The sequence below is a fragment of the Pelodiscus sinensis genome, chromosome 1 (assembly GCF_049634645.1).
Source record: "Pelodiscus sinensis isolate JC-2024 chromosome 1, ASM4963464v1, whole genome shotgun sequence".
Classification (NCBI taxonomy): domain Eukaryota; kingdom Metazoa; phylum Chordata; order Testudines; family Trionychidae; genus Pelodiscus; species Pelodiscus sinensis.
The window spans coordinates 291,717,482-291,732,562 of NC_134711.1; the positions used below are offsets into that span (position 1 = coordinate 291,717,482).

Consider the following 15,081-nt stretch of genomic DNA (forward strand, 5'->3'; position numbering starts at 1 on the left):
GAACAATGCATAACACCACAATGACCCTTCCTAGATAAACTTAAAATCTGCCAACAGACATAACAATAGATGAACTGAGGAAGAACAAGAGTTACAGCAAAAAGAGTATGTGTTCAGCTATTCTAAGAAGAATCTTTGAAGTATTAAATGCACATATCTTTGGTTTTTGAAATTATTGTTGACTTTTCTTGTGGGTGTCAATTTTCTTGAGGCCATGCCAGAATGGCCCAGGTAGGCAGGCAGGACTCTGGCCCTAGCTGCCATTCGCCAGCCCAAGAATAGTTAACCGGTTAACAAGAATAATTTTAATAAATTACCTGTTTTAATGTTTATTTACATCCCTAGTGCAAATCACATTAAAAAATGCTGAAAAGGTAAGTCCATCTGTTAATTACAATGCATCTTGATTTCTATATAGCATTAAGATTAGTTTAGAGCTCATGTTAATTAATAACATATGTATTATTATTCTGTCATAAAACAAGACTTACCCTGCACCAGCTTGGCTACAGGATGTGCTGCTGAAGGTCTTATTTTGTCTATAACAGAGTGGCTGAATTCTTCCTGTATTACCTATAAGCAAAAAGTATCTGTTTCAACTGTCTGTACTGCATCTTGTTTAATAGATTTATAGACTTCAAGGCCAGAAGGTACCATTTGTGATCACCTAGTCTAATTGTTTGTATAACACAGGCCATAGAACTTCCCCAGAATAAATTCTAGAGCAGATCTTTTTGAAAAACACACAATTTAAAAATTGTCAGTGATGGAGAATCCACTATGACTCTGAAGCAAAATACAGGACTATGTAGCACTTTAAAGACTAACAAGATGGTTTATTAGATGATGAGCTGGCTACATTTCTATCACTATGACTCTGTGTAAGTTGTTCCAATGGCTAATGACACTGCTGTTAACAAATGTACACCTTACTTCCTATCAAAATTTTTCTAGTTTCATCAATGTCCGGCCACTGACTCATGCTGTACCTTTCTCTGTTAGACTGAAGAACCCATTACCATAATTAAATATTTGTTTCCTATGTAGGTATTTATAGACTGCAATCAAGTCGTCCCTTTACTCTCTCTTTGTAAGTAAACTAGACTCGTGGCATATTTTCTAGTCCTTTGATCATTCTTGTGCTCTTCTCTGAAACCTCTCCAATTAACATCCTTGAATTGTGGGCACCAGAACTGGACACAGTAGTCCATTAAAGGTCACGCCGTGGCAAATACAGGGGTAAAATAACAGCTTAACTCAAGATTCCTCTGTTTATACATTCAAGGATTCCACTAGACCAGAATTTCTCAAACAGTGGTCTGTGAACAATGATACTTTAGAGCAGGACTTTTCAACACGGGGCCACTGGCAGCCCATGGCCCGTTTATTTGCAGCCCACAGGTGGGAGCTAAAACAAAAAAAGTAGTCAATATAATGGTGTTCTGGTGATATGTGTTTTAGTAGTTAAATTCCTGGACTGGCATTGCTCACTACGAGTGCTGTCCTATGGGTGGAAATTAGGTAAATACTGCATTTTATTAATATCAGCAGAAATGACCTAAATGGGGTCTGTGTGTGGTGTAGTCTTACATTAATTTTTGTATTCATGCCTGTCAGTGTGAAAGAAGCTATTTGCATATATATTCGCAAGAATATGCAACCACACTTAAGTTGCGGCCCTCAGCACGTGATGTGAGTGGCATTGTGGCCCCCATAGCTTCCAAAGTTGAGTAGCCCTCCTTTAGAAGGTCTACCGGCCCCACTGATGAACTCTTCCTCCCTCCCTCAACTCATCAACCTTCCTCCTAGTGCCTCCTGCACACCGGGGACAGGCAGAGGGAGGAGTAGGAGTAGGGATGGGACGAGCTCAGAGATGGGGATGAAAGCATGTCTGGGGCTGGTCCTGCTGATCAACTCCTCCTCTTCCCTCTTAGTGCTGCCTGCACACTGCAGAACAGCTGTTTCCCAGAGTGCAGCAGGTGCTGGGAGGGAGGGGAAAGAGTGGGGACAGGTGCACTTGGGGGATGGAGCGTAAAGAGGCATGGAAGAGGAGGGGCAGAGGTGAAGCAGGGACATAGAGAGGTGGGGCAGGACTTGGGAGGAAAGGGACAGGGCCTGGGGCTGAAAAGGGAAGGCTTGGAAGCCGTTGAAAATTTGAATGTCAAAATGGGGGTCCTCAAGTTGCTACAGTTTGAGAACCACTGCGTTAGACCTTGTGGTTCTCACGGTGGGAGCTCAGTATTTAGGGGATTATCCACCACAACCCCCAAATCTTTTTTAGGGTCTTTCTTCCCACAATAGTTTCCCATGGTGCAAGTGCAGGCTATTTCATTGTTCCCACATTTATACATTTTGAAATGCATATTGTTTGTTTGTGCCTAGCTTATAATGTAATCCAGGTTGCTCAGCATCAGTCTTCTGCTTTTTTAACCTCACCCTCCAATTTTTGGGTCATCTGCAAACTTTATCAGTGATAATTCTGTGTTTTCTTCCAGGTCATTAATAAAAATGTTAAACAGCATAGGCCAAGGATCCGATCCCTGCGAGATTCACCCCACTGGAAATACCCATCTGATGATGATTCTCTATTTACATTTTGAAACCTATCAGTTAGCTTACTTTTCATCCATTTAATGTGTTTTATGTACATTTTATATCTGTCTAGTCTTTTAATCAAGATGTTATGTAGTACTAAGTCAAATGCCTTGCAGAAATAGAAGTATATCATGTCAACCCTATTACTGTTATCAACCAGACTTGTTGCCTAATTAAAAAAAAAAAGAAAAAAGGATGTGTCAAAGTGCAGTCAGCAGCCTAAGAATCTTACTTCAGGGGGCAAGTAGTTGGTGATGCGCTTCTCCAAAAAGGGCTTCTTTAATATGGAATTGATAGATGGTCGATCTCTTGGAGATATTTTAAACAACTGGGAAATTAAAATCCTCAGGTCATATGAATACTTGGGAGACACTGGGACAAAATGTCCTCTACAGATCTTCAGCACCAGCTGGTGTAAACTGTTGCCTTCAAACTGAAAAATAAAATATAATAATCAGTCAATAATAATTACTGCCACTTGATATAGGAAGCAATGACCGTATAACACTGCCATTTAAGACACTGAGCAAAATCATGGTGGCGAGGAGGTAGGATTCCAGGCACCTTCCCATACCAGCCTTACTGCCCCTGCCATCAGCACTGCTCTGTGTGACATGACCTTGATTTTATAATCAGAGTGGGAAGCTCAGCTTCTGTTGTTTCCGTGATGCTGGTCATCTCTGGTCACTCTGATCAGCCTCTGCCCTCCTCCCTATTCCACACAAAGCTTGGGAGCTGAGCACCAATCAAGGGAATGCTTATTGCTGTAATATGTCGTATCTAGTCTTTACTGCCACTAACGTGAAGCCATATCAAACCAAAGCTTTTGGAAAATGTTTCCAAGGACTCTATATAAATTTGGATTTGAAAATGTACACTAAATTAGATCAATATTTTTCTAACTTTGGCTTCTAAATTAGGCACCTAAACCCATATTTAGACACCTAAGTTTGAAGTTTGTCTTTAGTTCTTCCTTTAATATATCTTCATACATAAATTTATTTGGACAAGATATTCTTCTCTCTTAAACAGTGTTGCTGTGCACTGTTGAAGAGTAGCCGTGTTCCATCCCAAAGACAGATGCATTTTAAAGGTGGTTGATCCATACACATAAAAGTAAGCAAAAATACCTTGGGATCTTATAGGATAAAAGGTACAATATGACTTATCCCACTGTCTCCCACTTTGCCATTTAATTGTAATTAGCTGAGATGCCAGTGTCTACCCAATTGGCAGGACTTTGTCACTGATCCACACTGGATTTTCTGAAGCTTCCACCTCCCAACTCCAGGACAGCTCTCACCTAAGAAAGTAGTGATTCAGAAGCGTATCTGGCCTCAGATCAGAGGTGAACACACTTAGAATAAAAATAGCAGCGCTATATGGAAAAAAAAAAGTGTCTATCTAAATATTCACTTCATTTTCTTTCAATATGCCCAAAACAGACTATGTGAGAAATTAAGGTGAAAGACAGAATAGCATGTTCTAAAGTCAACTCCATTAAATTGCAAATGTTTCCTTTCAACAGTTGTGTTTAAAATACTCCCATTGCCACATTTTTTTGGCCTGTTCAGTTTTTTTTAATAATATGATATGTGACAAAGTTAGGCCAGAGAGCTGCAATCAAGTTGGAAAAGGCAGCCCTAGATGGGTAAAAGGCCCGCTCTCCTGTTAAACAGAAGAGGGTTACTACAGGTCTGTCAGGATCATCAGACAAGGGGTTGTCTCAGGCACAGTAGGATCAGCTGAGACAGGGCTACCCCGGACCAACTAGGGTTAGCTTCAGGCCTGCCTGAGGCTTTTTCAAGGCCTCCCCTGTTGGATGAAGGGAAGAAAGAAAGAAAAACAGACACGCATGCACGCGGCAGGCAGCTACTAAGCCAGAGACAGGAGGGGAGTGAGCAGCTTCAGGAGAGGCTGGGCACCCTATCCCAGGGGAAAATCACAAGCCTAACCCTCTGCTGAGGATGAGGCTGACTGCCCAGACGCAGCAGATAGAGGGTGCTTTACCAAAGGCCCATCTTGCCAAGGAGAAAGAGTACAGAGATCAGCAAGAGAAAGAAGGGCCCTTGCCACAGATATTAGATTGTGAATATACTTACTGGATGCTTTAAGGTGCACAGCTCATAGAGAACACAGCCAAGAGACCAAATATCTCTGTGGGTGGAAGCCATTCAAATGTCAGGAGAATGTGCCTTAACATTTTGTACAATCCCCTCACCTCAAACTACTCAATGAAATGTCACCAAAAGTTAACATTATTGTAATTTGTAGAGATGTTTGGTTTTGGGCCAAAACTAACCTAGAATTATATTTTCTGGTTTCTGCCCTCCCTCCTTTTTGTTGTTGTTTTTTAAAATTTCATTTATATACCATGCATGCACACAGAGTGTGTCATATACATAGCAATTACAATCATCCTAATACTTGATTATCCCCAATGTGCTGACCAATATTAGAACTGATGGGCTGGTGTTTGCACTTGCAGCAGTGTAAAATAGTTTTTGAAGAATATCATTTTGGAGATGCAGTGAAGATGATCAGCACTCACTGCAATGGTTCTTTTTGCCTATCATGTCTGTCTGCCTGACAGTATAAATATAAACAACTGCCCCTTCATTTTCAGTGGATACTTGTAGCTGTAGTAGAGATGCCCCGACAGATTCCTTCCCTGGATACAGACTCCGAGTTGAATGACCTAGGCAGGTTTAGAGCACGAGGTGAATCTGGGAATGGAAATCTACACAGAGATGATTGCAGAGCTGATGTTTGGCCACATAACTCTACCCCCAGAGGTGGAGCCCGTTACTCTATATATTTTTCTAGATCACATTCATCACTGCAGTAACTGAATACTTTTGACTTTCCCCTTTTATTGTCATAGATGGGAGGCATGTCACCAGGGTATGATGCCAGCAGAAGGGATGTTCCTGCACAGGGAAGGGATAGGCTATCTCTGACTGACTGACAGCCCAGGAGACGGCAAGGAAGATGAGCAGTCTGAGGAGCCCCCCCGAGAGCTTCAGAATGGAGGTATATGTTGGCATCAAGGCTCTTCTAATCTGGAGTCGAGCTTCCCACATAGAAAAGGGGGTACACAGCTTCCCCTAACCCATGATTCTTCAACCCTCAGCATCCAATGTTTTGGTGGCTTTCAGTGAGCCTCTATCTACCTCTTCTTCAGAAAACTCTATAACACTTGAGCAGGCAAAATATGGCCCATGGGACACATCTGGCCCACCAAGGCTCTGGATCTGGCCCGCAGCCCTCCAGGACCCTCAGGCAGGCTTCCTGCCTGCCACAGCCCCAAGCTGCTCAATGTTGCACAATTATTGCAGCTCCCATTGATCGGAAATCTGCGTCTGGCACCATCTTCTCCCACGCCCCTACTCCCACACCCTCTGCTACACCCCAGTCCCCTACCCTGAGTTCCCTTCTGTGCCTTCATCTCAGACCCCAAGCCACCCTCCATAGAACAGTGTGGTTCTTTGAGTGGTCTCCCATCACCAATTATTGCCCACTCCTGCAATAAGGGTTACTGAAAACCACTGTCCAGAACTCTCAATCCAGCACAGCTCTTTGAATATATTTTTTAATGATCAATACTCAATCTATCAACGTTTTGCACACTGAGAACTACAAAGAGCCAGGTCTATGACAGTTACTGCATATTAGACACACAATGAGACGAAACCACTGATTTCCAAAGAAACCAATGAAATTATTTGTTTTCAACCTGCAGGTATTACTCAGTTGTAATACTCATACTTGTAAGAAAATTAAAATGTAAGTAGCTGCAAACATTTTATGAAAATAAAAATGCAATTGTAATGTTAAGTCAAGAGTTTATCAAAGCAAATACTTCCTTTCTTCAAGCACTCATGCGTCATCATAGGATTGGGGAAACCACCCTAGGAAAGATATATTTAGAGACTTACGTTTTATTGTTATATGGTCGGTTCTCACAGATTTCTGGTGATAGATAATAGGGTGTCCCTACACAGGTACGAGCAAGCTCCATTGTACTAATAAAAGAGAACAAAACAAACATAAGGGATAAAGAGTAAATTCTAGAAATGGGGAAAAGGACTTGCATGTAACCAGGAAAAAAACCCACACAAACTATCATTTCTACACAAAAGTATATTCATACTAGCTTAGTACATTACTTTAGACACTGTTGGGAGAAAATTAAAACACTCTCCAGCTCTCTGTTAAAATGGTTGTGTGATTCTATAGCAGATAATGCCTGTGTTCCAATATAAAGCTCAGGAATTCTCTCTCCTCAGCCCACACCAGCGTTGCAATCACCATTCTGAGATAAATGCTTATTGCTAATACAGTATTTTAAAAGCATTTAACTGTGCACAATTCCATGGTGAATTAGGTGGTTTTGCAATATATCCATTAAACCATAAAATGATGTGAGTATCCCACACAAACCAGGACTGAAAGGAAGAAGTGCTCTCCAGCGGATTTGCGAGTCCTATTTTCTGCTTTGCCACTGATCTGCTGTGTAACCATGGCCAAATCACCATATGTCTTCAAGAGATGCCACTAATTTTGGGGTTTGATTGTCAAATCTAAGGCACCAACAGCCTCATTTTCAGAAATGTTGAGCACCCACAACTCCTACTGAAAGTTTAGCACCTACCTTCACTGTGGTTCTGATTCCCCATTTGTAAAATGGAGATGAAAATGGTTCTAAGTATCTGGAAGGTTGTGATGCTTAAGCCATTTGTGGTTTTACTGTTAACTTGTTGAATGAATGTTGTTATTGAACTAGTAAGTATTCTTGTAATTTTGTATTCCATGAAGACTATTATTAAAATATTCTAGAAAAAAGTATGCACTGATACAACGCATGGAGTGCACCTGCCATCTATTTTAGGTATTTATGTGGCTCCTATTACCACAGAATCTCAACACCTCACAATGTAGATATCCTCACCCCACCTCTGCGGGATAGGGAAGTGCTATTAGCCTCATTTTACAGCTGAAGACTGAGGCAGAGAGATGCTAAGCAATATGCCCAGTCACAAAAGGAGTTTATGGTGGAACAGTGGCTTGAACCCTGGTCTCCTGAATGTAAGTTAGTGTTTTAGGCACTGGATCATCCTTCTGCCATACGTCTTGTACATCAACGAAAATGAAATATATATCATTATGGATACATTCTGTGCAGTCCTAGGGCATCTTTCTGCTCCCAATAAAGTCTGTCTCAAAAATTTTCATTGATTTCCACAGGGCAGCATCAGACCCCGAGTCCCCTGGATTTCTTCCTTAGACACAACATACACTTTCAATCTGCACCTAATCTTCAGGACCAGTGACATTTTCTGGAGCTGGCATTAGATACAGAATACAGATAGTATAAAAATAATGCTTACTTGTTCAACATTCTTGCTATGCCAAAGTCCCCAAGCTTTGCTATCATTCCATTATTGCTAAGCAAAATATTCTGTAAATAAAGAAGAAACTGGTATGCCTTGATGAAACATAGAAGAATTTCCTGTATATGCATTACTGTGATTAGGTAAAATTAAGACTGGTAACTCCAAAGTTTACTACCTGTGCTTTTATGTCTCTGTGTAAAACTTTCCTGTCATGAATATGCTTCAGTCCTAAGGAAATTTGCACAAACCAAGACAGAATCTATAATGAAAGACAAAAGGGTCAAAACTCTGTAATTCTGCACAAGCCAATGAAATGTCTTACTGAAAAACACAAAACAAAACTAAAATACAGATTGCACATACACAAAAAAGAGAGAAAAATAAACAGAGCTGTTAATACCAATCTGAGTGATTAGATTCATTTAATCCATTTTTCAATTTTAAATATTATCAGAAAATTATATGCAGATAAATACATCATCCAACAGTCCTTATTCCAACAAATATTCCAGTGACTGCAGTGGGAGTACTGCCTGAGTAAGGAATGTGGAATCAAGCCCAAGGTAGCCTTTTAATTAGGAAGGCCTGAATTAAAATCTCAGTTCAGATCAAACTGGAAGAGGAATTATGTGGTCTCATATAAACCTCGGTGATGGAAACCATTAAACCACCATACAATTTTGATGACATTTATGGTTCCTTGTCAAGAAAGGCTCGGGAACAGAAAAGTACAGATTGCTGCTTAGAAATGTGGGTAAATGGCAGAGCTGTATAAGGAAGCTTGCATAGTAACTTCTCACACTATTCCTATCTTAGGCCACAGTTGTTACATCCTTACTTTGGTCTTGATCAGAAAAACACTTAACCATGCGATTCATATTAAGTATGAACTTAAGTACTTTTCTGGATCAAAACTTTTTGGAAGCTGTTAAATGTATACTTAAGTCTATCCTTATTCAGAAAAGCACTTAAATACATGCATAACTTTACAATACATATGTACAGCCCATTGACTTCATGATTTCATTCAGTAAATCATTCTTAATCAGGAAGCACTTAAGCACCTGCTTAGCTGTGCTAAGTTGTGATTTATTGAATTGGAGCCTTTAATTAGGAATAAATACATACATAGATTTGAAAATATGTAAGGTATTATGGGAACTAAACATAACTGGGTAGCTGTGCTTCTTTAGTTTGGGGATTTTTTTGGTTTTGTCTACTTTTTTTGGTCTGTTCTTTGTTTGTCTTCTGACGACACATTTTCTGTTAGTTTGGCTGTGTATTTTCCCTCAACAGTGTTCTTGTTATTGTTGGTTTCCTATTTTTTATTTTTCTGATTTGTGATTTTGTGCTCTTACATAAACTTCATTCTCTCCCTTGTGTTTCCTCTGCTTCCGATAACTAAATGAGCCAGATAATCCTAAACCCTCAATTAACTCCCAAATGATTCACTACCAACTCCTTTCTCTACCACTTACATGGAAAAAAGAAAAGTGAAGAGATTTCTTTTTCTATATAAATGTTAAATTGAGAGTAGACAGAGAGTCACATTTTAAGGCCAGCCTTAACTGGGTTTTTTAATGGGTATGTGCAGTTTTACAATCAGTTATTTTCGCTAGCAACTTAGGTCACTAGGTATCTAAATTCTTGACAGCACCTGCAAAATGCAAATCAATGTCCAAAAAACTAACCGTGACATACAATGCATAATAGAAAAGTATGGTTCAGCTAGTTGAAGGGAGGGCAAAAAGTAGCATGAATCAGAATGAGAGGAGTAAAGAGAAGGTGAGAAACAGCTGTGATTCCATCGACTAAATATATAGACACATTTCTGAACTAATGTATACTGAAATAGGTTCAGAAGGCTAGTTTAACAATTCTGAATCCTATTTCTGATCATGGGTGAAATCCTGTTCCTACTGAAATTAGTGGGAGGTTTGATCCCATCTAGTAACATTGTAGTGCCTACAAGACACTGCCCTGACCTACATTACTCCTCACCTTCCATCTCATATGTCATTTCTAAGGAGAGATCTTTTCTCTAGGTCTTAACTGAAAAATCAGTAATTCTCACAGAAGTCATAAGGGCTTAGCTGCATGTCTCTTGTGATTAGAACAATAAAGATAAGAAATTGCCTCACATAATTGATAGTCCTCAGCATGCATATTAGGATATAAATTGTTTCCTCTAAAAATAATCCCTTTACCTGGTCCTCATCAAAGAGCACTCCATGTTGCATATTGATCCGTCTCATTAGATCACCTCCATCACAATATTCCATCATGATATATAGCATATTATTTTCTGCAAGAAAACATAGGCTTTTTTCTAACTACTTCATTGATATTAGTGAATAGGACAATTAATTATTTTAGTTACAGCTGTTCTGTTGGGGGAATTTTTGGGACAGAGAGGGGTTAAGCTTATGTTACTCTACCTCTAGTTACCAAAGATTTCCAGTAAAATGGAGTCTTTGGGTGATCAATGGGTAGAAACTGATTATAGCAAAAGAGACATAAAAAAAGAGAGATTTGCAAAAGTAAAGCTTTACAGCTCATTCCATGATCAGGATGATCCCCATATTTTCAACTGCTCATTCCTACTCATCCCTCATTATGACAAAGTGAATTTATTGCTACCAATAATTGTGGCCAATACTTATTTAACCAATTTATACAATCACAGAATTAAACGGTTGCAAGCCTAATCCGAACTAGCTAGTCCGTGCCGCGTGTAGCCGCGCGGCACGGGGTCCAACCTAGCCGCCATTTAAAAATGGCGCCGGCCGGCTTTATGCAAATGAAGCCCGGGAAATTCAAATCCCGGGCTTCATTTGCAACTCCATATGACTACATTACCCCCTCCTAGTTCGAACTAGGGGGGTAGTGTAGACATACCCAGATATATTGGAGTATAAGCTTTCGTGGGTAAAGACCCACTTCATCAGATGAATGTACTGGAAATTCCAGAGGCAGGTATAAATATACAGGCATAAGAACAGAGTTCCAATCAAGAGTAAGGTTAGAAATAACAAGGTCAATTCAGTCAGAGAGGATGAGGCCCACTTCTAGCAGCTGATGTGGAGGTGTGAACACCAAGAGAGGAGAAACTGCTTTTGTAGTTGGCCAGCCATTCACAGTCTTTGTTTAATCCTAAACTGATGGTGTCAAATGTGTAGATCAGTGGTCCCCAACCATTAGGGGTTGCCGGGCACCAGGGGGCATGGCCGGGGGGCAGGGCGGGGGCGGGGCCCCCCCATAGCCGCATTCTGGGGGCCGGCGCTCTCCCCTCAAGCGCCGCGCGCCCGGGGCCAGCGCTGGCGCTCTCTCCCCCCCCCTTCCACCAAGCGCCGCGCGCCCGGCGTTCTCTCCCCCAAGCGCCGCGCGCCAGGGGCCGGCGCTGGCGCTCTTTCCCCCCTCCCTCCCCCAAGCGCCGCGCGCCCGGGCCGGCGCTAGCGCTCTGTCCCCAAGCGCCGCGCGCCCGGAGCCGGCGCTAGCGCTTCCTCTCCCCCCTCCCCCCAAGCGCCGCGCACCCGGGGTCGGCGCTGGCGCGCTCTCCCCCCCATGCGCCGCGGGGGGTGAATCCGCGGCGCCCCCGGGGCCGGCGCTCACCGTGCGCCACGCGCCCGGGGCCGGCACCGCACATGCGCCACGTGCCCGGGGCCAGGCCAGCCCTGAGCACTTGGCGGGCACAGAGAAATGCCCCCGCGGGCGCCATGGCGCCCACGGGCACCGTGTTGGGGACCACGGGTGTAGATGAACTGTAGCTCTGCAGTTTCTCTTTGAAGTCTGTTTTTAAAGATTTTTTGTTGCAGGATGGCTACTTCTGTAGCAGATTTTTCGTTGTTCTTGCAGATTCAGACTAACACAGCTACCCCTCTGACACTTCTCTGGATAATATAGAGGGAAGGAAGTAAATGGGGACAGAGTGTAGGAAAAAGGTCAGGAAATAGAGTAGAACGGGGTGGGCAATAATTTTCAAAGGGGGGCCATTCCAAGAATTTGGTAATATTAATGGAGGAGATATGGGGTCTGGGATGGAGTTTGGATACAAGAGGAAGCTCTAGGTAAGAAATTGAGGTGCTGGTGGGGAGTGCAGGATTGTGACCTGGCACAAGGGTACTGGAGGGGATGTGACCTGGGACAGGGTGTTGGGGTGTGGGAGGAGTGCCAGGTGCAGGCTCGGACTGTGAGATGCTTATCACAGGTGGCTCTCAGACAGCATCCCAGCAGGACCCTCAGGCAGTCTCCCTGGCGGCTGTGGCCACACACATGGCTCAAAGTGGCCACTTTCTGGGGCCAGCATTTCTCTGTACAGTGCACCCCTTGGGGAGATGTCTCTGTGCCCTACCCTCACCCCTAGCACATCCTCACTGTCTCCCATTGGCTGGAAACTGGCCAATAGTAGCTGCAGGGGCAGTGCTCATGGGTACGTGCAGCATGGGGAGACCCACTGCTCCTCTTCCCCTTAAAGGCACCCTGCACAGAGACTCGCACGCTGGTCCCAGCAGCTAGCTACTTTGAGCAGCATGTGTGGCTACAGCAGCCAGGGAGCCTGCCCAAGAATCCCACTGGAGCATGGCAGGCTGGATCCAACCATGAACCAAATCATAGATGCACCTGGAGTAGAACCATAGTGTTACAAACAGCTCAGGAATGCAGTTTGTTCATAATTTTGAAATGTTTGAAACTCTGAACAAAATGTTATGGTTGTTCTTTGCAAAATTCACAACTGAACATTGACTTAGTACTGCTTTGAAACTCTATTATACAGCAGAGGTGAAAGTAACTTAAATTTCTTATGAGAACTGTTGTATTCACCCCCCCAGAAGGAGGTGGGAGTGTGGCACCATGCAGGAGTCAGGGCAGAGGTTTGGAGGTGTGGGAGCTCAAGACAGCAGGCTGGGGTGTGTGTGAAGAAGTGCAGGAGTGACGCAGAGTGCAGGTTAGGGTGTGTGAGGAGGGGTTCGTGGCAGGAGACTGGGGTATGTGTGTGTAGGGAGAAGTGCAGGGGGTCAAAAGGCACTATTTAGGGAGGATGTAGGGGGCTTCGCCACCCTAAGATTCGTACCAGGACGCTGAGTGCTGTTCCTTTTAGTCACTGTCAAAGAGTAAGAGGAAAGCAAACAGCCTGGGTCACTCACTCCTCTGCCTCCTACCCTCGCCAGCTGGGAGTGAAAGGAATGGAAGTGTTCTGTGTGCTTTCCTCTCACTCCCTGATAGGAAGGGAAACAGCAATCAGCATCCTCCTGGTACAAATCTCTAGGGGGAAGGTGGCTTCAGTGCCCCCAGCCTTCCTAAATGGTCCTTAACGGGGGCAGGGAGTCTTGGGGCTGGAGCAGTCCCAGGCTGATGTGTGAGAAAGGGGGCACACCTCCAGCCAGCCCCTTTAACCTTTCTAGCTTTCTGCTGCTTAGTGCAGCAGCCTGCAGGAGAGCCCAGAGAGCCTGGCTGGGAGCACGCCATGACTCCTCCTGCAGCTGAGCATCCCAGCTGGCTAACTCCATCTTGCCAAAACTGCACACCAGGGCATACTGGCTTACTTTCACCTCTGCTGTACAGATGAAAATGCCGCTTTTAACCATCTTAATTTAAATGAATCAAGCCTGGTTTTCTTGCCTTGTCAAATCTTTTTTTATACTTCCCCTTTTTTTAGTAGTTTACTTTAATACAGTACTGTGGGGCGGAGAGGTTTGCATTTTTTGTTGTTTGGTCTCTACTGCTGCCTGATTGTGTTCTTCCAGTTCCAACTGAGGGGTATGGTTGACTGGTCCGTTTGTAACTCTGAGTTTCTACTCTAGCAGCAGAGCGTGGCTGCTGATTAGAGAGGTCCTAGGCTGGAACCCAGAGCAAAGGGTCACCTACAAGCGCACATGCATGTGTGTGGGTGCGTGCGCTTGTGAGAGACAGGATTGCCAGGCCCTTGGGCAAGGTAGATGGGGACCTGGCTCCATGCTCCTGGAAGGGGTGGGATCTCAGGCAAAAAGGGCAGCCAGTCCTCAGCGCCACCTGACGTGCACTGCATCATGGGACCCTCTCTCCCCAAGAAGCCCTCAGAACTGCTGAGAGCATACTGCCTGGCACTTCAGTGACAATTTAAAGGGCTGGGGGGGGAGGGGCTTTTGAATTGCCAGGCCCCGAGGCAATTGCCCCCTTTGTCCCCCTGTCAGCAGGCTTGCCTACAAGACAATGAGGAAGTGGCATATACCAGGCAACATAGTCACACACTGCCCCCTGGGACAATCATCCAACGGGATTTTGATGCCTTGGATGGGACTATAGTGACCTGGCCAGAGGATTAAGTCAAAAAGGAATACCCTGTGTTGCAGAGAAAGAAGCCATGCTACAAGAAGGAGCTATTTCTCTAAATAGCCGTAAGGAGATGCCCTATCAATGTGCAGTACTCCATAGCTATAAGAAAGAGACAGACAAGGCTTAAAACATTAAAAAGAAAAACATGCACACACACAGAAAACAAAAGTAGGGATGGGGAAAAAAGCTGTATAGTACATCCTTTTCCAACCATTAGTGCTGGCTATAAATAGTTCAGTAAGGCTGTATGCCTATTTCTTTTTTGTCAATAAAACACCACACATACTTCAAGTGCTACAGAAGTAAAACGTAATAACTTGGTCCAATTCCAGAAGTCATGTATGTGTACAAAATACTTACGCTACATTTTTTCAGGTTCCTAGATAAGTATTTTAATCTCTCATAAATTTTGGGGAGCTAGACAGAGACAAATCATTAAGAGTTTCATAAAGACTTAACTTTAAACATTAAAATCACAAATAAAATAAAATAAAACCTTGAAAAGAATTGTAGAATGTTACTATATTGGGGTGCTTCATCTTAGCCAGAAGAATCACTTCTTTCTGAGATGCTTCTTTTTCTTTCATAGGCATCTAAAGGGAGTTTAAAAAACCAGTAAAATGACAATTTCCCAATAAAACTTTTTTTCCTATGTAAATCTCATATCAAAACAGCCCTAGGAGATCATATTAAATAAGTGATAGTGGATCTACTATATGTTGCAAAAGTTATTTAAAGGGTTTTATTTGCCATTTAAAAAAGATGATGCAGTGAAAAA

The 15,081-nt window shown here is 43.1% G+C and overlaps 1 protein-coding gene across 1 annotated transcript in view; it reads right to left on the bottom strand.

Moving 5' to 3' along the window:
• Nucleotides 1–15,081, bottom strand: part of NEK5 (NIMA related kinase 5) — a 43,193-nt gene that overhangs the window by 24,332 nt on the left and 3,780 nt on the right. Inside the window, exons 3-10 of the mRNA XM_075919100.1 lie at nt 14,800–14,896; nt 10,199–10,296; nt 8,167–8,250; nt 7,986–8,056; nt 6,534–6,620; nt 4,698–4,752; nt 2,828–3,028; nt 492–573 (exon numbers count right to left, since the gene is read on the bottom strand). Of these exons, the coding sequence (XP_075775215.1) occupies nt 492–573; nt 2,828–3,028; nt 4,698–4,752; nt 6,534–6,620; nt 7,986–8,056; nt 8,167–8,250; nt 10,199–10,296; nt 14,800–14,896 (775 nt within the window). The remainder of the gene's footprint in view (nt 1–491; nt 574–2,827; nt 3,029–4,697; nt 4,753–6,533; nt 6,621–7,985; nt 8,057–8,166; nt 8,251–10,198; nt 10,297–14,799; nt 14,897–15,081) is intronic.